General features: G+C 37.2%; 1 protein-coding gene across 1 annotated transcript in view; it reads left to right on the top strand.

The window, feature by feature from the left end:
• Positions 1-20,114, top strand: part of cd2ap (CD2-associated protein) — a 47,562-nt gene extending 27,448 nt beyond the window's left edge. The window contains exons 8-19 of the mRNA XM_053484203.1: positions 767-861; positions 1,631-1,729; positions 2,369-2,422; positions 5,836-5,872; positions 8,407-8,469; positions 13,971-14,124; positions 14,244-14,353; positions 14,760-14,875; positions 16,002-16,082; positions 17,886-18,055; positions 18,435-18,498; positions 18,789-20,114. Coding sequence (XP_053340178.1) covers positions 767-861; positions 1,631-1,729; positions 2,369-2,422; positions 5,836-5,872; positions 8,407-8,469; positions 13,971-14,124; positions 14,244-14,353; positions 14,760-14,875; positions 16,002-16,082; positions 17,886-18,055; positions 18,435-18,498; positions 18,789-18,830 — 1,085 coding nt within the window. The 3' untranslated portion in view covers positions 18,831-20,114. The remainder of the gene's footprint in view (positions 1-766; positions 862-1,630; positions 1,730-2,368; positions 2,423-5,835; positions 5,873-8,406; positions 8,470-13,970; positions 14,125-14,243; positions 14,354-14,759; positions 14,876-16,001; positions 16,083-17,885; positions 18,056-18,434; positions 18,499-18,788) is intronic.
• Positions 20,115-24,677: the final 4,563 nt, after the last annotated feature.

Below are 24,677 nucleotides of genomic sequence, written 5' to 3'. Positions count from 1 at the left end.
GTCATTCATTAATCACAACATTTAATATGATTTAAAAAAATCCTTTGTTGGGTAGTAAGGCTCTTGCAAAGTGTGCTATTCAACCTGCTAACATAAAGCCGGCAGCATCATGTAATTTTAATATAGTCAGGCCACTAAACAAGGGAAAGTATAAGAGGTCACAATGTCTGACTTAGTTCTTCTGTAGCACTTCCACCACCAAGGTTTAGAAGTTTGACTGAAGTCATTTCATAGGCTCTGTATAAAGCATAACTGTAACAATGTTGTATTCTAACATGGCATAAAAATGCCACACCTTAAGAACTGAAATTTTGCAAGAACTTTGCCTCTGCATACGAGGCAGTTTCGGCATGCAAGCAATGTTAGTGCTTTGGGACAGGGGAGGAGCTCACGGCAGCACCTTCTGTTCTGAAAAGTCTCCAATAACATCAGAAAAAGTCGCTAGATCTGTCCCTTGTCACTTTTGACAAAAAAGTCACCAAGAGGGTTTGGAATTTGGGATCAGACATTTGGCCAAATAATTAATTATTTTTCTGACATTGTGGCCAGTAAATCTTTTTTTTTTTTTTTGCCCCTTAAGTGATAAGTTCAGCTCAGACTGGTATTGTGGAGTGTAGAATGTTTAGATTGTGCATCACTGTGTGTACAGTATAAAGTGCTGCTGTGCATGCCATACATTAAGACATAACAGGAACCACACTAATGATGTTTGGAAAAAACTATAAAGTACAGTTGTGTGTTTTTTCTATGTTTATGGTGTTCACAGTAAAAGAATACTGCAAGGTCATTTTTAATTATGAAGCTACAAACCAGGATGAACTCGACATCAAGGAAGGTGACATTGTGCATTTAATAAGCAAGGTGAGTTGTTGTTAGACTGTCAGCTCTCTTGTTTTTACTAGTTGTTGTTGTCTCCTCCAGTTTTGTGCTCACACTATGTGTATCACTGTGATAATATAACAATTATTATTTTTTAATCCTGCAAACGTTATTAACAGTTTTGCCAGCTATAATAACGGGAAAATGAAAGTACACCCTCTTTCAGTTCTACAGTGTGGTTTTATTTATCAGGGCTAAATGTCAGTTCTGTCGTCCGGACCAACCTCCATAACCAAACGGATGGCCTCAAATGACAACAAACAATACAACAGATTTAAATACATAGTCTTTTAAAGGGATAATTTAGTAACATGCCAAACCACCTTTAGCAAGAATAACTTGGTGTTTTGTGTAGGAGTTTATCAGTCTCTCACACTGCTTAGAATAAATTTCGGCCCGCCTTGTACACACCGTTGCTGCAGTTTATTGGTGTTTGTTTACACACAGCTCTCTTAGACTCACATCACAGTGCCTCAGTGAGCCCAAAGTCTGGACTTTGACTTATTTTTACTTACTGTTTATCATATACCATGACTATTCACAACCAATTTAGCTTCTTAAATATTAGACTCTAGTATTAAATTAAAGCCGGTCCGAGTTTTGTTTCTGCTGCTTTGGATTAAAGATGTCGGAGTGATCGTAACTCAACAGCGGTGCCAGATAATTAACAGTAGTTACACTTTCAGAGATGTGTTATTAAACATTTATTTGTGTGTGTGTGTGTGTGTGTGTGTGCACGTGTATATTTTAGGATACAGGAGAGCCAGGCTGGTGGAGAGGAGAGGTGAATGGCAGGGAGGGAGTCTTTCCGGACAACTTTGTGGTGCTGATCTCAGATTCAGAGAAAGAGGTACAGTGTGAACAGTTGATTCTGCTGATGTTGTAATGTCATTAAAAGATTCATCTTTCGCACTTCTACAGCCTTTTTAACTTTTTACTTCACGACTGCTTTTGTTGCAGTACAGTTACTAAAGAACAGTCCGTACACTTGGACACAATAAAAAATGCATTACGAGCACACATACAGTCACAATGTTATAGTAAACCGTACACGCGCGCATGATTGTTGACTATTTGAATGATACTGAGACAATTACCCATAATCCCGCAGCCTGGAAGAGAAGAACCATTGGCTCAGTTGTGGTCACGTGGTACCCCATAGACAAAGTGCATGCGTACTACTTAAGACCTTGCTCGTTTATCAAGATTAAATTTATTTCAAAATTTTGCTCATCTTGCAAAGCACTTGCAGAGTTGCAAAGTTACTTGCAATTCGAAGTTTTACTGTATTTATTAGCTAGTAATAAGTCCATGTATTGTAGTTTTATTTATATTTATTTTTTAATGTAAATGATGCAGTGCTGTGACACTCAGCTTTTTGCCCCGAGTGTGTTTTGTGTCATTTGATTTTTCACTGCTGTTCTCTTCACTGTCCTCTGCCGTTTGTACTTCCAGTTCTAAAAGAGAATTTCTCTATGATGTTTTTTAGACCCTTTCATCCAAAAGTTCAATTAAGCAGACTCCCAGACAAGACCCAGAAGAGGTAAGGAGACCTAAACTGAGCCCAGTGTAAGCTCTATGCTTGGTTTGTGGAAACTGATTGTCCCCCCAGCATCAGCTCAACCTAAGTTGCAAAAATTAGCAAGCAGTTTGTCGGGTGTATTTGTTAAGTTTAGAAAAAGGAAGAAAGCCAGAAGCCTTACTTTAGCCTCGTTTTAGCAGCTGTTGTTAGCGCGGAAATGTATGAAAGTGACTCTAATCCGATCTGAAAAACATCACATTTGTGCATTCGCGGACAGCCGTAAAAATCTGATCTGTGTCACAAAATTTTTGTTTTTTTAATCACTCTTTTCACAACACTAAACCTTTAGAATGAAAATGTTATGACACGAATCTCCTGTCACTGCTTCTGAACAAACAGTATGAAGTGATGCCCTTACGAATTAAATAATAAAACTTGCACCTGACAAATTTGAATGCTGTAGTGACTTGGAACTGTTTGTGTTTCCAAAAAATTAATGGAGTCCTTTTACTCTTATTGCTTTTACCTTGAAGCAGCCTGTGATTAAAAAAAAAAAGTGTACTTATGAAAAATGCCTTCTTTTATCTGAGATGTAATTATGTCCAAAAACACAATCTCTGTGCAAAAGTCTTGTTAGAACAACAAGAAACATTCTAATGAATTTGTTTGAAGTTTTGCTTTATTGTTTTCTCCAATTCAGAATAGACAAACCTTCAAAACTCCAAACCTTTCTTCCTAATAATGCATAAAAAAGTAAAAAATCTTAATACTAGTTTTAGATTAGTCTAGAATGAAAACTGCGGATGTTTTGTGTTTTCATTTATACTCTGCCGTAACAGTGGACGTGGCCAAGACAATTATTGACTCATACTGTAGAAGTTGTATAGGCTTGGACAGAATTATTATTTCAAAGTAACACTTTATATTATGTATCCATTAGCTGCTTAAAAGTGTACTTCTTTTGAAGTGGTGTGATTTGATTGATTCTATTAATTAAAGCAAGCGGTTGCTGATATAGAATTGATTCACACTTATAAAAAGTTACTAATGTTACTTGGTATAAGAGTGATTAATTTCCTAATTTTACCTTTTTTTAATATATATATATATATATATATATATATAAAAATCACTTTCTTATATTTTGGGATTCTATTGTATTTTTCTGTAAAAGCATGATAAAAATCATCTGATGGTAGCAGGTCTCAGTATTGGGCAAATACAACCTCAGACAAACAACAACATATAACTCATTTTACTGATCCTTTTTTTTTATTTTTATTTTTTTTACCAAAAATACAACCAAAAGTAAAAGAAGCACATGGGTGATATTAAGTCCCCATTATGGCTTCCAGGTGCTGCTAATCATCAGCCCTTGATTAAATGATCATCAGCAAATGTGCAGATCTCTGTAAAAGCAGACATTTAATGCTGATCTGGAGCATTCAGGTGGGTGATAACACCGTGCCAAAGAGGAAAGACATAAGCAATAGTCTTAGAGGAACAATTGTTGCTGCACATTAATCTGGAAAAGGTTATAAAACATTTTCCATACAATTCAGAGTTCAACATTTTATAGTTGAACTTATAATTCTAGAAGATTATTTGCAAGTAGAAAGCAAAGTATTCAAGACAGTTTGTAGGACTGGACATTTCAGCGCATTCACCCCGCGGTCTGACAGTGCAATGCTTTGAGAAATTAAAAAAATCCAAGAGCAACATTTCAGACCCTACATCCCAAGTGGAGTTACAAGCTATTGAGTAAAGGGTGGGGGATGGGGGGTGTCTATTGTTTTTATTTTCTTACTTCATTTTTGCAAAACAAATAATGGCGTGGTAAAAAAATACAGTGGGTCAAAAAAGTTTTTATTCAGCCACCAATTGTGCAAAGTTCTCCCACTTAAAAAAATGTAAGAGGCCTGTAATTTTTATCATGGGTATACCTCAACTATGAGAGACAAAATAAAATAAGGAAATCCAGAAAATTACATTGTATGATTTTTAAAGAATTTATTTGCAAATTATTGTGGAAAATAAGTATTTGGTCAATAACAGAATTTCATCTCAATACTTTGTTATATACCCGTTGTTGGCAATGACAGAGGTCAAACCTTCCTCCATGCAGATCTCCTCTAGAGCAGTGATGTTTGGGGATTTTCTGTGGGGTTGAGATCTGGAGACTGGTTAGGCCACTCCAGGACCTTGAAATGCTTCTTCTTCTGGATCATCCAAATGCTCTCTAGCAAACTTCAGATGGGCCTTAAGCAGGGGGACACGTCTTGCACTGCAGGATTTAAGTCCCTGGTGGCGCAGTGTGTTACTGATGGTAGCCCTTGTTACTTCTGGCCCAGCTCTCTGCAGGTCATTCACCGTTCTTGCGATCTTTTTGACCCCACGGGTTGAGATCTTGCGTGGAGCCCCAGAACGAAGGAGATTATCAGTGGTCTTGTATGTCTTCCAATTTCTGATAGTTGCTCCTGCAGTTGATGTCTTCACACAGCTGCTTACCCATTGCAGATTCAGTCTTCCCAGCCTGGTGCAGGTCTACAATTTAGTTTCTGCTGTCCTTTGACAGCTTTTTGGTCTTGGCCATAGTGGAGTTTGGAGTGTGGACAGGTGTCTTTTATACTGATAACAGGTAACGAGTGGAGGACAGAAAAGCGTCTTAGGTCTGTGAGAGCCAGAAATCTTGGTTGTTTGTAGGTGACCAAATGCTTACTGTATTTTACTGAGGAATTTACCAATTAATTCATTACAAATCCTACAATGTGATTTTTCTGGATTTTTTTCTTCTTTTGTCTTTGAGGTCTACCTATGATGAAAATTATACGCCTCTCTCATCTTTTTAATTGGGAGAACTTGCACAATTTGTGGCTGACTAAATACTTTTTTGCCTTACTGTATATCTTTGTAAGGTTGTATTTGCCTAATACTAAGACACGGTTTTTGCACAAAAACACAAAAGTACTTTTGCATGACTATCTCTTTTGAGTCCATGGGTCGTTGGTACGGTACCGCCACCTACTGGACTGTTGTGCAAGAGATTACATTTATACAATCAACAACGCAAGCTACACAGAAATTCAGTGTTTATTAAATACTTTACATTTTAATTCTTCAAATCCTGTAAGAAATCTAGCTGTTTGGGACAAACCAGACAGGCAATATTAGTTCTATTGAATTAAATAAAAAATGATGATGCAAATCAAACTTAATAAACAGTCCATATGTGTCACAGCTCTAGTGTATATTACTCTCTAGTGCAAAGTCATCATGAAAAAAGGTTATAAAATATTTGCCCCCCACAGTTTCTAAAGAAATTACATATAAATAAAAAAATTATAAAAATCGGCGCCTGCATATGTTTAAATATGGGCTGATCTCGGTATTTCTGTTTCTAACCCTAAACTATTGTTCTCTCTATTTCTCTACAGAAGTCCAAGAAGCCACAGCCACCCTCCAAATCTGCAGGTATTAATAAGCTCTTTTTCCTGTTCTCTTTTTCCATTTCCGTTTAATGTGTTGTAAAGGGTTTCAGAGGGTCTGGCTAGCAGTGTTGCGCTGGCTATAGGACATAAGAATTCCTAGCACATCACTAGCAGAGACAGTTTACATAGTTTCAGTTACATATAGTTTCTGAAATTACTATTAATGCAGGTGTACTCCACATATTCATGCAGTTATCCAGTCTGCCCTTCATGTGTCAGCAGCACAGCGCATAAAATCATGCAGAATCCGGTTGACTGCTTCTTCTTATCAGTATACAAAGAGTGTGATTTTCAAGACTGATAATAGCATGGGCGTGGCTAAAGACAGGACCATCACAATGCACATTGTGCTGAATGTTGAGGCAGATGCATTACAACAGGGAGAAATTTAATCTATATCTCCATTTCTGTAAAGCTGATTTGTAACAACCTGCTGTTTAAAGTGCTTTTAAAAGAAAGTTTCTGCTGAAACCGCAAAAAAAAAAAAAAAAAAAAACACTTTGGATTTCATTGCAGTCTGATCAGAACAGGAATATGAGGCTTTTTTTTCTAAACTAGAAGGGTGAATTTCTGAAATCCAACAGCTGTAATTACTAATGGCGTTTAAGTCAAACCAAGGCTTGTGTTGATATTTCCGATGAATGAAGATATAAAAGCGATTGACATTTACAGAAGAATGAGGTGGCTTGGAGCCCGAAACATTTGTTCCTGCGCACATTCAGTGAGTGGAAAACCCGATCCATGAAAATCAATAGATAACTTGTGCCTGGAAAAGATGTATTTGTCTGTGAAAACTACACACAATCATTCACCAGCACCATTTGCACATTACAGGAACTCAGCTCGGAGTTACTGCCACACCCCTGTACAATCCTGACCTCACTCCAAGCCATTTCCACATGTTTGGGCCATTAAAGGAGTTTCTGGGAGGCCAACATTTCAGGAAAAATTCTACCTTGATGGTATCCAAGCACTAATGAAACGCTGTAATGAGTACGTTAATCTAGCAGGGGGTTATATGGAGAAATAAAGGGAGTTTTTATTCTATGTAGTTATAGCCGTGAGATAATAATACACAAAGATACACTGCCTGGCTTAAAAATGTCTGGCACAAATATTTTGTACAGCACACACTACTGACAAAATGATTCTTCATGATCCCAGAACCACGGTTTCACACTCTGAGTTCTGGAATATGGCCGTGATATCAGAGAGCAAAAACTCCATAGATGAGATCCGGTCCTGTATTTACTAAGCGTCTCAGAATCACTCCTAGGAACTGCGCTTAAAGTTAAATTAGGACTGAAAATATTCCCAGCTCTGAGTAGGACATAAAAGCTGTTTATGAAGCTTCCTACTTTTATTTTAAGCAATGAGTAGGACTGGTGTGTAGGAGTGTAAAAAATGGTTGTACGCTGTGTTGATGAAGTGATGAAAAGCTGTTCAGAGAATCTAAAAAAATAGGGGAAGAAGTGTCCCCTTAAGTTCATATATAGAGGGGCTCAAAAAATCTATACATACGGTACTAATAGTTATCTATGGCTCATTTTAAAACTTGAATTGAATTAAATACACACACACACACGCATATATATATATATACCCTGCGTGTGTGTAATAAGATGTATATTAACTCGATCATGTGTTATCCTTAACCACTTGTGTTGATGATGCTGTTGATAATGCTAGTGCGGTGATAATGTTTTTGGTTTACTTACACTTTGGTGCTCGCGATAATTATTTTAATTTGTGTGCCATGGAATGTCCACAGCTCCAGGGTAACTTGCATAATTACAGATTTTTTGTACTTTACGATGTAAAGTATCAGTAACTTACTGCTAAGAAATTCACTCATCCACACTCACTCATTCTCTATAGTGCTTATCCTATACAGGAGCGCGGGAGGCCTGGAGCTTCCCTGGACAGGGTGCCTACCTTCTACAGGAAATGTGCACACGATCTCTCTCTAGAGTTAATCGAAATGAAGAAAAGAGGTTTTCTTACCAAACTGCCTTTCAGGCATGATATTCAGACTAAGACTTAATTCAGATTAATTTTGGCCCACCTTCTGAGGCTAAATGAAACTCTGGAACAGCTGCATTTTTCTTAATGCTGAAATTGTCTTTCAGTGTCTTTCATTTTCTGTACTTTTGCTGTCAACATCTTTTATTTTTGTTGTATTTTTATTTTTTTCCCCCTCTGTCTGTTCTATAAATAGCATCTGAGGCTGCGCCACACAGTAAAGATCAAACTTTGTTAGTGTTATACTGACATTTGCCTTTGGTGTATTTGGAGTGTTGCGTGACATAATGTCTGTACTGTACAACCTAGTGAGAGGCTTGAGTAGATTTCTGGCTCATCTTCTCTTCCCCCACAGGAAACTGAATCAGCGCCTGCATTTGCAGCAAGTTTCTTGCATGTGGTTTGTTCTTTTGTTTGTTGTATCTGTGCACTGTCTGTAGTATTAAGTGGGAGAAAGGGAGACGGCTAGCTAATGCACCATGTTTCGTTTTTCAGCACTGAAGCCAGAGGTCCCAAGTGCTGACAAGAAACCCACACAATTAAGGCCTGAGGATAAAGGTAAGAGTCATTACTGACAAAACTTAAAAAAAAAAAAAAAACGAGGGTTATGGTTAAAAAAAACAAACAAACTCAAAACCCTGTGAGCAATGCCTTCCTTAAGCTTCACACATCAACGTTCGGCTTGTTTCGACTAGAGAGGATCAAAATCCAAAAGTTTTTAGTTAACCCAAAGGTAATTAGAACTATATATTGCCACTATTAGTATAAACAGACTTCAGATGTTAAATATGACGTACATTAACACTTTAAAAGTCCTCTGGACTCGCTGCATTTTTCTTAAGCTTCTTAATGCTGTGCATTTTAAAATGCTAAATGCAATTTAGAGCTAAAAAAAAGTCCTCAGTGTGTTATAAATCAAAAGTAATACATAGTTAGAAATAAAGAGCTCGTAGTGAATTAAATATGACATTATTTTCCAAAAGCTAAGCAAAATAAAATGTTGTTTTTTCCCCTATCATACATCACTAGCTAGTTTACTATTCCACACCCACTTCTTTAGTTTTGCATTTTAGCTATAAGGCTCATGTAGCTAATCCGTAAGGAAGGTTTTTATCTTTAACTTGCCTTAGAAGACACTGCTTATTTACATAATAGTGTATACATGAATGGTTCAGTATAATATGTCTATTAAAATCAGATGTGTATATATAATTTAAATCAATTCTAATATACAGGAAACGTTGTTAATATACGTCAAAAAGTCACCTTAACGTTTTGTCACTGAAATGTGTGACTACCCTTCCGATATAACAGGTTCATTAAACTAGACCAAAGTTAGTTGTTATTTATCAATTCTAATATACAGGAAAAGTTTGATACCAGGAAATGTTGTTAATTTATTTATTGACTTAATATCCAATTTAATATTTGTATTACTATACAAGTTTGTAATGTTGTATTATAAAATAATATTAATTATTAGTTTAATCTTTTTATTTTTATGGCATATTTAAAACAACAGCAGGTAACCCAAAGTGTAATAGTGATTAGTATCTTTCAGGTTTCTGAAGTTTGGAGTCAAATATAATAATAATAAAAAAAACTATATACAATTTGTTCTTAAAGACTTTGAAACCTGAAAGGTGAGGATGTTAAATTATTAATATGAATGAAAGGAACAGGTTTCCTGCTTGTGGTTATACTTAAAGTAGAAAGTGTATTCAGGTGGCCTTTGGAATGACCTTTTGTACTAGAACTTTCTTTAAATGGAACCGCCCAAGCATTTCTCACCCCTGTACACCTACACAAAATATATCTAAGTGTATCTAAGCCGTGTTTTAAATGTAATTCAGAAATAGGAACATTGATGGATCTATTCTGGGAATTAAAAAAAATAAAAACCTTTTGGTATGAGGTGCATCATCTGGTTCAGAAAATACTGGCTAGAAACATCTGTCTCCAACTATATACCTGCTAAATTGTAAAATATTACTAGATCTTCCTTCTAATTTCAATTGTTTACTAAATTTCTTATCTGGCAAAGAAATGTTGTTTATATCTACAGTTTATCTCTTGTTGTATAAACAGCCTGGCCAAACACGTTGACGTTTTAGAAATGGCAAAAAAAATCAGTAAAAGTATCTGTGTTTAATATGAAAGTAAGAGCATTTCCATACAGACACAATTTGATGAAAACTCACAGGATTGAGACTAAACAGCCACTAAACAAGTAACGCACAAAAAAACACAGAGTCAGACTCATCAGAAAAAAAGGCTTCAGTTTGCTAGCGAGCATAAAGATTGGATTTTAGAGCAATGGGAAAAGGTCCAGAATGGGTCTATTCCAGAGAGAGGTGTGCATCAGGGTAAGAAGAGAAGCACATAAAGTGATGCACCCATAATGCATTGTGTCCACTGTACAAGCCTCTGAAGGCAGCATTATGATCTGGCGTTGTTTCAGTTACTCAGGTCCAGTCTCAGCAACGTTATGTGGCAAAAAAAAAAAGCCAGCTGATGACCTGAATGTACCGATCAGTTTATCACATCTAATGAAGATTTTCTTTTCTGATGGCATGGGTATATTCGAGTACTCAGATTGTGAAATAGTGGTTCTGGGAGCACGAGGGATCATTTTCACCCATGAACTGGCCACCACATTGTGTACTGTAATCAAAGCTAAAGTTGACTGAATTAAATCTCGATGTGTGCATGTACAACTATGTAGAAGCCTGTTGAAGTCAAAGCGCACATGTTTATATGGTTTACCTCTTAATGTTTACTGCTGCGGTAACTTTCAACTTTTTTGTTCATTATTTGATCTTTATCTTGGCTCAAAAGAAATGTAGCAGCTCTTGTGCACATTCTAGATTCGAAAGAGTTGACGTATATTTAGATTAATAATGCTGTGTATTATGTAATATTTGTCATAAAAATACAACATTAAAACTCTGTATGTATGATCATCTACTAACTATAAATAACAGCGATTAGCCAGAATCAGAATTCAATATTGCAACGCGCTGCCTCACAAGCTCATGCTAAATCTTTCGCGCTGTTTTTCACATTTTCACATTGGCCAAGAGAACAGTTCAAGTGCAGTTTATGACCCATTTTAAAAATAAAAAAACTAAAGGTATGATACATACGGACAAATCATCTCCGTAAGCATTTTACTGCATATCGTACTGTGTATGACTGTGTACGTGACAAACAAAATGAGATTTTTTTAAATTTGAGTTTGATCTCAGCAGAGACACGATAAAAATGAAGAATTCAGTTTAACACGAGTTTTCAAAATGATTGACAGCTTTAATGAATATAAAAGACAAGTTCTGTTCGTAATTTTTGCGAGTTCGTCAATTTTAAGAAGAGGTTTTAATTTCATTAGACCTTGTAGCTTCATTTACATGCTTGGGTACAAAAGGGTCAAAGATAGATTTTTTTTTTTTTTACTGCCATAATAGTAGTTTGATGATTTGGAAAGGGTCAAATGATAGTTTGGACAATTGCATGTTTAAATGCATAAGTTTTGTTTTGAGGACTCCAAATTGATGTAATTAAGCTTATATTTTTAATAAAACTGTTCTTTAAAATTTTACATATTTCACAATCATTTTGTGTGGTTAGTTTATATGTTTATACTGGCTATAAGCCTTTTTATTTGAATAAAATAAATCGGGTCTGTGCGGGGGCAGTGTCCCATTTGAGAGAGATACTCATGGAGGCCTTCCTTCCTATCTGGGGTGCGGAGTGGGACGATCACCAAACCTCCACTAGCTTCGACTAAGGCCAGCCTATCTATTTAACACACTACCTGAAATTTCTGCTGAATGAAAATTCACCTTAAAGTTTTGTCACTGAAATATGTGACTACCCCATGTATTTCTGTAAGTTCTAGGCTTCCGATATAACAGGTTCATTAAACTAGACCAAAGTTAGTTGTTATTTAAAATAAATAACAATTAGGCCTACACTGATGTTTCTAAATTAACTATTATGTCACTATTGTGACTACTTATGCCGATTACATAAATACGTTGACGCGTACAAGTTTGCTGGCACATGGTGGAAAATGAGACTGACTACGGTTACTGACCAAGTGCCATCCGTCAAACACAATTGGGAAGGGCATTTAAATATATATATTTTTAAATAAAGGGTAGGGGGATTAGTCCAAGTACTTAAGGAACAAGATTAGCCTTAACTGCTCTACGTCCTACCACTCAAGTCTGGTTTGACGATCACAAAATTGATTATTGACCCAAGATGCTCTGGTACTAAGTACACTTATGAGCAAATTTGTGCTTAAAGTCTTACAAAAAATCTGCCAGAGAATTCTCATAGCATTTACCTGCACCAATGTACGGTATATCTATGACACGTCCAAAGTCTACAGGGGGCCCTGAAGTGCAAAACAAATTAACAAAACTGAAAACAAAATAACAAATTTAAAACCAAATTAACAAAACGGAAAACAAAATAACTAATATCTGACTGGCTGAGAAGTGCAATACAAATTAACAAAACGGAAAACAAATTATTAACCAAATAACAAAACGCAAAACTATTTTTTTTTTTTTGGAGGGGGGGAGTTTTGTTATTTTGTTTTCCGTTTTGTTAATTTGTATTGCACTTCTCGGCCAGTCCGATACAAACCGGAAAAGGTAGGTATAGATAACGAATGAAATGCTTACCGCTAATTGGACGACATCTGTGACATCTGTCACTCATGATATACAGAAAGTACTGTAGTAGCGGTAGATTTGTGTGTGTATGAATGTGCAAACATTATTGTGGTTTCAAATATGGCGTTCTTACGGTGGCCCTGAAGTCAGTTTTGTTAATTTTTTTGCACTTCACGGCCATCATAGTGTAAAGTGAAGCAGAACACACAAGAAACAAAGATAAAGAAACAAGTTCCTACTTCCTGTATATTTTGAGTGACAGATGTCTCGTCCAATCAGTGGTAAGCATTTCATTCGCAAACTATACCTACCTTTTCCGGTTTGTATCGGACTGGCCGAGAAGTGCAATACAAATTAACAAAACGGAAAACAAATTAACTAATTCCAAATCAAATTAACAAATCCGAAAACAAAATAACAAAACCAAAAACAAAACAACAAAACCCCCATCCCAAAAAAAATAGTTTGCGTTTTGTTGTTTGGTTTTTAATTTGTTTTCCGTTTTGTTAATTTGTATTGCACTTCTCGGCCAGTCAGATATTAGTTAGTTTGTTTTCCGTTTTGTTAATTTGGTTTTAAATTTATTTTGTTTTGGGTTTTGTTATTTTGTTTTCAAGTTTGTTAATTTGTTTTGCACTTCACAGCCACCGTAAAAGTCCAAAGTGAATCAGAGTTTTGCTTCTTGCGATCCGAAATTAGCAGCTCTCATCTCTAATCGTCAGTAGAGGGAGAATTCCACTGTAACTCCTTCAATCCGGGACTAGAGAGTACCCACATACCCGGGCCTGTCTCTTGTGGTAACTCTACTGTAGTAGAACGGCCACTAGGCTGTAAGGTGTTGTGTAGACTTTACCATTTCATCTCACACAATAATTCAGGCTCTGTCAGTTTCCCTTCTGTCAGTTTCCTTACCAGTGAACTGACACTGTACATTTTCTACATTCCCAATGCTAGTTGCCAATGCAAGGTCTAAGTCCATCTGAGAATGTCCAGCACATACTGCTACTCACCTGGGATAGCATCTCTCTCCCACCCTTACATGTGGTGAGCCCAGAAATGATCCACGTCACCATTTTGTGGTGGGTTTGAGCAGAATGTACATGAGCTGGTGTGGGTCCTGCTAACCCAAATCAAGGCAAGGTCTTTATATCGGTGCCTTGACATTGTAACAAACTTTATGAACTGTTACTGCACCTCATATGGGTCCACTTTCAGTAAACTTATTACATTTTACATCATTTATTTGTGTGTGTGTGTGTGTGTGTGTGTGTGTGTGTGTGTGTGTGTGTGTGTTTATTTTACATTTCTCTATACATAAAATGGATTTAATAATCCTTTTTTTTTTCTTTTTTTTCTTTACTTTTTATTTAAAAGTTGACAGGTCTCTGCCAGACAAACCTGCCAAGCCAGTTGCTCCCATTGTGCCCCCTAAAAAGCCTGTTCCCCCTCCGGGGAAAGGTCTTCTGCGTCCAGTGGCCATGCAGCCAAAACGACCTGAAAAACCTCTTGCTCCGTCTCCAGCAGTTAAGTAAGTGATTCTCAGGATGTCGCCCGTCTTTGCTTCCGTCCTAGCGCAGTGTTTGAGCTCACATTGCTTTTATCAGACATAAATTAATTCATTTATCCCTGTGCTTTTTTTCTCCACAGGCACAATGGGGAGGTGCCTCACCTACGACCAAAGTCGGACTTCGAACCATCCATCCCCAGCAAACCAAAAACACTGTCTGGAGATTGGACTGAGAAGAACTCCACCTCAGGTGTGTAACAGCTTTAAATAAAGCATAACAAAGCTTATCTCAATCTTAAATCTTCACCAGCTGATCCAGGAAGACAGAAAGAGTGTAGCTGATTGGTTGGTTATTGTCAATTACCTGCTGTGGACTTGCGGCATTCTGAAAAGTTGGAGTTTTTCAACTCGCTGTGGAAAATGCATGAGCACTATGACGGTGTTGCTCTCTATTGTGAGCATGCATGTCACGTGTATAAGATTGCAACATACAGTATGAATAACCTTAAAGACGGCCAGAATACACAACCGCCTATCCTATTCAGTGCACTTAGCGAATGTTGTTTATGCATGAGAGATGTCTTTGTTGGTTTTGTTTGTGCTTTCCTTATGTTTCATCTAACATGTGTTTCCTGCTTGTCTTGGTTATCTATTAGACCTTATGAGTTTTGATGATGTGTCCTCTACCTCGGAAAAGCTGTCTCACCCGACTGCAAACAGACCAAAGATGCCCGGCAGGCGACTCCCAGGACAGTTCGTTGCAGGCCCGCCTGTGAGTAACCTGCGGCGGGGTTGTGTTTAGTGTACGTCAGCCTGTAGGGTGGATTAGGAGTTCTTCTTTTGGAGTTTGTTCTGTTGGTGCAGTGATGCTACCTACCGGACTGGAGCAGAAGATTGGCCGGAAAAAAAAAAGCTTTGTATAAGACAGGATATCTAAAGAAAGAAAGAAACACAGGTTTCTTGTTTATTAGATATTTTTAGCGATTTTCACATTTCCAAACATGTAAGAAATGTAGCTTTTTTAATAAGAAAATCATTAATGTTACTGAATCAAATCAGAAATCGCAGTGCCCAAAAGACTTATTGTATCGAACGTCTCCTCATACTTTACATATTGGGTGTTTTCAGTGTTTTATAACGCATAACCTCTACACAAATTCTGCCATTTTCATTTGTTTTGACAATATAGGTGTAAAACATAATTCCTTGCACATTAGAGCATAATTTTTTAACAAACATGGGATTAAAATACAAACAAAACTAAAATATAAACAGCATTATTAGTGGGATTGAAACTGTGGATGTCATATTACATTTAAATGTCAGTATTTCTTGTAAAAGCTACTTTTTCATTCATCCACACAAACGCACATTTGTTTTTTCAGATTTATTAATTTTGCAAAACAGCATGATTAAACATTAAACCTCCCACCACCAGACGATTTAATATTATCACAATACCGTGAAAGCGATTCAAATGTTCGTTAGTACCACAATTTTATAAATATCTTGATGCAATGTTATTATTATTTTTTTTTTCATAACTAAAAACAAAACTTTATGCCGCGAGTTACATAAATGAAAAAATAAAAAGAATAATAAAAAATAATTGAATTAAATACATAATAATATTGAATCAGGATGTATATAAAATCATGATTCTAACAGAATCGCAATACAGTTAAACTGGCACCTGGGTTTTGTAATATCGTATCATCTGGTCTCATAAAATGCATGCAATTAAATCAGAGGTGTGAATCATCCCGTGGATTCTTCATTCATTTTGTGTGCGAGTTGTTTATTCGTCCTCAGGCCTGATTTTGTAAAGCTGCTGTTAAATAGGAAACCTGTGTGTTAACTTTCTGTGTTGAGATTTGTTATCCATCTTTGTTTTACAGCTAAACAAAGACGGCAGCGAGAAAGCTCCAAAAACTGATGATGTTTTCGTTCCAAGACCTCAATCATCTGAAATTAACAAGGTGGGCGAGTTTCATCAACATCATTCACACGACGTTACATACAGCAGCGCGGGAGCATGAGAGCTTCTCCCTCACTCACAGCGTTTAACACATCATCTCACGTCTGTCTGTCTGTCTGTCTGTCTGTCTGTCTGTCTGTCTCTGTCTGTCTGTCTCTGTCTGTCTGCATACGTATGTCTGTATTTCTGTGTGTGTGTGTGTGTACACGTCTCTCTCATGCATGTCCAGACTTGTGGGCCGCACCGTCCTGTCTTATGTATTGTGTGTGTGTGTATTTATATGTTTAGATAAATAATTATTACAGTCGCAATCACAAATGGCGTCCTGTTCATGTGTGTTTGCAGTCACAGTAACCGATGTCAGACTCCTCACAGCACTGACGGCTTAAAAGCTCACTCAGCTAACACACTGCCATCATTAGTTCTGAATCTTTTGTTAGAACTGCCTCGTTACTTGGCTACAGATGCACACACACACACACACACACACACACACACACACACACACACAGTGTCTGAGGGTCTGTTGATCTTTGGCTCCTTTTAAAACTAAAGCTAGAGGCACGAAGCCCTGCCACGTTCAAGCAAATTGAAATGAAACTAAAGCAGCATGTACAGGCTCAGTGCAGCACACTCCAGTTCGTCCGCTCTCACTTTAACACTAACACACACCGTGTCTCCGTGGAGTTGGCGAGTTGAGTCTCACATCGGCAATGTCCGACTAGATAAGGGTTCAGGTCTCGTAGTTTCAGTGAAGGGGGAACTGTAACGCTACAGGGAACAGGTTCCAAAGTCTTTCCACAAGCTTTGTTTGTATTTTATCTTCCTTGGACTTTACTTACAACATTTGTTGCTTTTATGTGAACACATTATTATTATTATTATTATTATTATTATTATTATTATGCTTCTTCCATTTAGATACGAATATCATGAGCTGCGTTATAGAGAATACACACGAATGAAAGCAGTTAAAGATGTGTTGAGACCCACCTCACCGTCTGCATGGAGTTCTCCTCTTCTTTGCTTAACCCTTTTCCTGTTAAGTTTGTGTGGCATCTCCCCCTAGTGGCCATTCTTGTGTGACACACTGTCGTGCTTACAATTTTACAAACGCGCGCGCACACACACACACAAAAAAATTAATCATGAAAATGTGTGGAACTGCATAATGACACATGACTCGTGGTAGAGAGTCTGAAAATGTCAACATTAAACTTTGTATATTTTTGCAGCACAGATAGCTGACAGTCCACTAAAGCACTAATAATAATATATATTTTTTTAAATGTATTTGTTTTGTTTGTGTGTGTATTTGTTTAAGCTGCTGTACTTTCAGTGCTCTCATGATGACGCTGTAGAATTGGAGAGCTGCATATATCTATAGATGAAGCTGCCTCATGTTTTTGTGAATAAATAAATTATTTAAATGAAATAATTCTTCCTACTGGGTGAGTCTGCTGTCAGGTCAAATACATCTGGAAGTGTCTCATCTTGTTTTTAAATTGAGACAGACATGCTTGCAGACATCAGATAGGAAAAGCAGAACATTTCAACCATTTGTGGTATTTATGAGCAAATTTAAAAAAGATTTGTGTTCTGGCAGTCAGGAGCAGCACCGTGTGTGTATCTGCGCACTGAAATGAGCGCAGTGTGGTATTACAGTACACGGTGACACAGATGTGCCCCAGTCGGGCCAACAGCCAGAATAAATGGATATCGTCACACCTTCTGTTGCCAGTGAAAGTATGACTTGTTCTGCATTCCTGTGTTTGATTTCTCAACGTGCCTTGTGTTTGTACAGCCTTCCCCTGTAACACCGGTGTCCACAGTGCAGAAGGCGGCGAGCTTCTCCACTCCTGAGCCCAAAGTGAGAGCCGAGGTGCAGGAGGAGAAAAGCAAAGAACTGGATGAGCTCCGGGCTCAGATTAAGGAGCTGCTGCTCTCTGTGGAGTTGCTAAAGACGCAGCAAACGTAAGACAAGATGAAATGTCTCTGTAACACACTCACCCCCCGCTTAGGTCTTCATCTAGATGTTGAACATTACATGTGTTTACTATTGTACAGTACAGCACTCATCTGACTTTACTACGTGATCTCTATTTCTTTCACTGCAAACTGCCTTAAATTTCATTCAGAGAGTCTTTTCCTCTCTACAGCAGTGTGAACCCAGGTGTGGCGCCATCATGTTCAGTTTTCCTTTTTTTTTTTTTTTTGCTGTTCCAAGTTTGACGACTTCTCATTAAAACGTATCTTGTTCTTATCTTAGCATCTTTAAAAAAAAAAAAATATATATATATATATATATATATATATATATATAAATAAAAATATATTTTTTTCATAACTGCAGGAGAGAGCTTGCAGACTTGAGATCTGATCTGGATGAGGAGCGTCTGAAGCGGGTGTCTCTGCAGGTATCCTGCTCTCTCTCTCACTGATGTTTATGGTTTATTATTATTATTATCACATTAACTACTACAAGGTAGTCTGTGATTGCTGTAGTGTGTGTGTAGAGTGTCTTTAAGAAACCTGTGGTCAGGAACTGATGACTTGTACAGATATTAAGGTCCAGTTTAAAGCAGAACATTATTTTAAAATGATGATAATCATTAGGTCATGATTTATCTTCAACTTCTCACATTTTTTTAAATCCAGGGAATTGTTATTAAAGTATTTTTCTTTTTTTTCCTTTTTTTTTTTAAAGGTGGAGATAGAGAAATTAAAAAAGCACGTACAATCAACATAAGGTGGGACTTTCGTGTTGCTGGAAGAGAGCTTTCATGGCCCAATGCTGGTCTGCGAGCTGCAGATATCATTCCCTTAATCCTTTTAGTCACTGACCTACTCCAGAAATTGTAAGATTTACATTTGCACATGATGAGCATTTTTTATGGTATGGAACGGTGTAATTAAGACTGATGTATATGGTTTCTCTTGCTGTCTTTTTCCTTTTTTATTTGCCAACAACTCTTGAGGCCTTATTATGTACTACTGTGCTGGATATGCAGGCTCCACGATCACGTGGGCGAATTTGCAGTTTAATACTACTGAAGCTGTATAAAGTCATGGATGGGATTCTTTAGTTTTCTTATTTTTATGTCACGGGGTAGGTTTTTTTTTTTTTTTTTCATTCTTTCTTTTTTTTCAAGCTGTAATCTTTCAATGTTAGTCTCTTCGGATTATTATGGAATATATATAAATATATATATATATGTAACCTACTCCGCTGCTGTAGTTACCAGATCTTCTGTCGCTTTGTCAAGAGAAAGCTTTCCTTTAATAGTCTACTTAAAACTTTTTCATCCAGGGTGACACTATCGTGCCTGTTTTAAAAGTGTTAATATTGGAAGCTCATTTATTGCTTAGCTTTGCAGCAAGATATATTTTTATTGCAAGGAATGGGAATATATACCTACACGTGTGTACATACACAGGTAGGGAAACAGGAAAATCTAAATGAAACAAAGATAGGGAAACACATATCTACATTTCTATGTTTCTAAATGCCCAAACACTGTGGATGTCCTATGAGTTAAATTTCTTAGCAACCACCTTTGTCTTCGGTTGTAGCAATACAAAGGTCTGCGCAGATTTACATATTGGATCTATTTATGTAACGAATCAGATATTTGTCCTAACATGTATAAGTACACTAGAAGTGTACCCTCTCTTCAGGTACCTTTAGTCCTGTAAGAAAGGGTTGTAAGTATTCCACATCAGGGAGTGTGTGTGTGTGTGTGTGTGTGTGAGCGTGTGTGTGTGTGTCTCATTTAATCCCTACAGCAATAAATAAACATGTCTACAATGTCCAGTTAAATTAAATAAAATTTCTGTTCTGTGTCTTTTTCCATCCAGCGTTAACATGAACATTAACATTCCATATTTTTATTTAAATGTGGGGGAAACAGTTGTGCAGAATTTCAGCACAGATTTCCAAGTGAACCTGTTTACATGATTTTTGTAACTGAATTGCATAACCTGAGATTTTTTCCAAGCTTAATAAATGTCTTTATGTATAGAAGTCACACAAGTCTAATATTGTCCAGTGCTTGTCCACATCTCTACCAACACGCACAACTGCAATTCTTTTACACTCTGTGTGGTTGGTCAGTTCATCTAAAGTACATAATGACCCAATTTGAAAGCAAGCTTGCAGGTCAGGATGAAATCGTCCGTGTTCAGCAGGGTCATGTGCTATTTTTTTTTCTCTCTTCTCCCTTGTTGCTAAACTTTGGCTATTTTCTAATCCTCTAGGAGGAGAGCATCCTACCATCTTGTTTTTTATATGTTGTTATTTTTGGTACCTTTATTTAATCTTGTATAATTTATTATTTATATCTGCTGGAGAATGCATTTGCAGTCTGAAGTCAGCCTTCCCTTACTGCTAAACCTGTTTCCTTTAAAGGTCTTATTTTTACTGTATATTTCACAAGCGAACTTGTCTCAGCACTCCCCAGTGTGTGTGTGTTAATGCTCCATGTAAAATATCCCTCAGGTATTGCATTTGCATGCCTTAGATGTCTCTTCCACACCTCCTTCAAATGCAGCATTTCAGTATTTCTGTTAATAAGCAGCTAAAATTTTCTTTGCCACCACAGTACCCTTTAATGGGGCATTTAAAACTGTTTAAAAACGGTACTAAAAATCCTAACAGCTTAATCCATGAAGTACACTGTGCCTACACAGATGTGTCAGATCCATCAGTCAGAAGAAAGACTTATTCCTAAAACCACATGAGTAATATGTGAATCTATCCAAAACCTAACCCAAAAAAAAAGAGTAAAGGCCACAGCGATCCACACAGGAACGTATTAGATTAGACATAGTGAGTCTCTGAGCAAGTTGAGGATTCACGTGTTCTCTGGATCTGGCTGTAGTGTTTATTTATGCATGTGCCACAGAAAGCTTGTGGGCAGTCTGTCTTCTATGTGCTGTCAGATGAGGCTGGTTCATTCATTAAGGTACATTTGGATTGGTTCAGTATGGATCTTATCAGGCCATTAGATAATGGAACACCAGGAAGTAATTTTTCATGTAGAATCCAGCAGTCCCTGTTCTCTTCGACTCGGCATGTTCAGGGGTTCAACATCAGGGATTTCTGTGAAACCTGCCGAGTCAGAAACTCTCAACTGCAACAATCCACAATGTTCCATACACTAGAGAAACTGTCTATGTGGATATGTGCTGTTCTAAACACTCCTTTCTAAGCATAAATTTGGTGAGAGCATGTCTCTGGAAATGCATCAATGTGACTGCAATATTCAGTTCTAAACTCACAACTCCTGTGAGTGATATCCACTGAGCATTGAGCATATAGGCAAAATGCTTTCAAACACACACACAACACATTAAACCATGATGCAGATTTGCTATAGCAGAAAAAGACCACACCAGGTGCCGCACTTGTCAGCTAGGAATAGAAAACCAAGGCTCCAGGTCACATGTACTCACCAACATTAGACAATAGAAGACTCGAAAAATGTTGCCTGATCTAATGAGTCTCGATTTCTGCCACAGCATTCGGATGGTCTGGTCAGAATTTGGCATAAACAACATGAAAGCATGAATCCATCATTCCTTGTATCAGCGAATCATGCTGGTGGTGGTGTGGGCGAGATTTTCTTGGCACACTTTGGGCACCTTAGTACTAATTAGCATGATTTAAATGTCACAGTCTACCTAAGTGTTGCTGACCATGTCCTTCCCTTCGTAAACAGCAGGATAACGGGCCGTGTAAGAAAACTAAAATCCTCTCAGACTGGTTCCTTGAATATGACAGTGAGGTCACTTTACTCAAACAGCCTCCACAGGCACAAGATCTCACTCCAATAGAGCACCTTTTGGATGTGGTGGACCAAGAGATTTGCATCATATTCATGCGGCCGACAAACCTGCAGTGGTTGCGTGATGCTCTGATGTCAGTACGGAGCAAATTCTCTAAGTGATGTTTTCAGCACATTTGAATCTGTGCAATGAAGAATTGGCTCAGTTCTAAAGGCAAAAGGATCCAACCCAGTACTAGCAAAGTGTGTCCTGACACAAAGTGTACCTGATGAAGTGGCCATTGAGTGTATACAGCTTTAACACTCAAAACAGCTTAGTGTGTAGTCACTGTGTTACATTTAACAAAACAATATTTCCATGTTGAGTAATCGAAAGTAAATACTTACAATTAAGCATCAAACTCGTGGTCATGCATGTCAATATTTTTGATCACTTGAAAATTGAGTGGGTTTAAACAAAATTCAATTCAATACATTTATATTTGTACACCTCTTTTAACAATAGTCATTGTCGTGCAGCTTTACAGAATCAATATTGAAGGCTCAGGTAAAATGTGGGAGATTCCAGTCCTGACTATGGAGCGACTGCAAACACAAGTCCTCAGAGAACAACTGTCTACAAGGGGAAATGGAACCGTCACCACACGCAATAGGAGGTCAAGCTTGCTCAGAGGAAGCATGTAAAGAAAAAAATGCAATGGGCCTAAACCCGAGCCCTGCGGAACACCAAACTTCACTTGAGAACAAGTAGAATAGTCACTATTTAAATCTACAAATTGATAACGATCAGTCAAATAGGATCTGAGCCAGGAGAGGGCCGTTCCTTTAATACCTACTACATTTTCTAATCTATGAAGGAAAATACTATGATCAGTGGTGTCAAAAGCTGCACTGAGGTCGAGTAACAAGTATAGTGACGCAACCCTGATCAGAGGCCAATAGGAGGTCATTTTCTACTTTAACAAGTGCTGTCTCTATGTTGTGATGAGGCCTAAATCCTGACTGATCCAGATTGTGTATGCTATTTCTCTGTAGATATGAACATAGCTGCTGTGCATCCATCTTAGAGATAAAGGGGAGGTTTGATATCAGCCTGTACTTGGACAGCTGAGGTTGAGGTCAGGTTTTTAAATTAGTGGTTAAATAACTGCTAATTTAAAAGATTTTGGAACATACCCACTGCTGACTGAAGAGTTAATTATTTTCAACAGGAAAATTTTATTTATTTATAGTTATAAATGTTATTCTGTTTTTGCTGGTACTCCCTGCTTAATTTTGTTTGTTTTTTGCTGTGCACTTCTCAGCCACCGTAAAAAAAGAGCGATCTTCTGAGATGAAACCTAAATAATTTTAAACCTTGCTTTACCACTATCTTTAAATGGGACTGGATATACACAAATCAGCTATATTAGCAGCAATTGAGCAAATTAAAACGACCTGGATAATATTGTGCTGCCAAAAAAGCTCTGGTGCATCAAGACATCCCTCACTCCACATGACCTCTGAAGGTGTGATGTACACTGTAAGTTCCTTAAACAGAGACGCCTGTTCAAGGTACTGCGATGCTATAAAATGTTCTACTAAAATATGAAAGAAAACATCACTAAAGTAGAAAGAAAGAAAATAAGACTATCCTTACCTTCAGTGAATAGGACACCTGTGTAAGAAGTTGCAATAATTTTAGGCATTTACCATGTGTGTGGAAAGAAAAATGAATGAGAACGCAATTGACATTCCATAATTTATTACTACTCAGCTTTTATTTTTGACTTTTATTGCATTTTTATATTAAGAGATTTAAATAGAAAAAAATCTTTCACTTTTCATTTCTTAAAAAACTAGAAAATACTATACAATATGATTATATATATATATATATATATATATATATATATATAAACACTTTTCTGGTCATTAGTACAACACGTAACGAGTTACTAACAAGATGATATCAATTAAAAAAAAGGCATACTTTTGCAACATTTCTCAAAATGTAAAAACAAGGAAAAATGCACACTAACTAAATACATGCATACATACGTTACATGCGTAGACAGTCATTCTTGGGAAGTATATGAATGCATTTCTTATCTTTATATAGCCTACTTCATTGGCATGCCCTCTTCCTACATTAAAAATTACATAGTGACACCTTCATGGGTAACATATCAGGGTCTCTGTTTGATTCAGCGGCTGGTCGGGTAAATGTGTGGACATGTCCACACGCTGCTCATCTTCGATTAGCCAGAGCTGCTTTGTGATGGGTTTACTGTCATATTTAATGTATTGTTATGTTCTATTGTCTCAACCTTTTAGTCTACATCATCATCCTGTCTCAGCCTGTTCTCACAGAAAGCAGGAACTCTAATGATTTAACAAGATGATGTTGAATAACATATAAATGAAGACAGAATAAAAGACACACCTGCTCACCTTGACCTAACTTTAACTCCGTGTCCTCCGCAATCCTGAGACCGTGCTGTGTAAAACTCTGATTAATGTGGATCTCTTTGCAGTTACAGTCTACTGTATCTGTCTTTCACAACTCCTTCATTCTTACATCCTAAATGGAGCAGTGGATGGATCTAACACCGGCAACATCCTCTGGCAATAATCACATGTGTTCAAAAAAAAAAAAGAACAATAATCTGAAACAAATAGTTGACAATCAGAAGTGTTTAACAGAAAAATATTCACCAATATCTCAAGGTATCTGTAGATGATAGCTAGCATTTTATTTTCCCCAGCAATTTGCCTTAGACAACATTATTACCCATGACATTGGCAAAAAAAGATAAACCAATACTAGC

Source organism: Clarias gariepinus, chromosome 23, assembly GCF_024256425.1.
Source record: "Clarias gariepinus isolate MV-2021 ecotype Netherlands chromosome 23, CGAR_prim_01v2, whole genome shotgun sequence".
In the NCBI taxonomy this organism is placed as follows: Eukaryota; Metazoa; Chordata; class Actinopteri; order Siluriformes; family Clariidae; genus Clarias; species Clarias gariepinus.
This window is presented reverse-complemented; position numbering and strand designations above follow the sequence as displayed.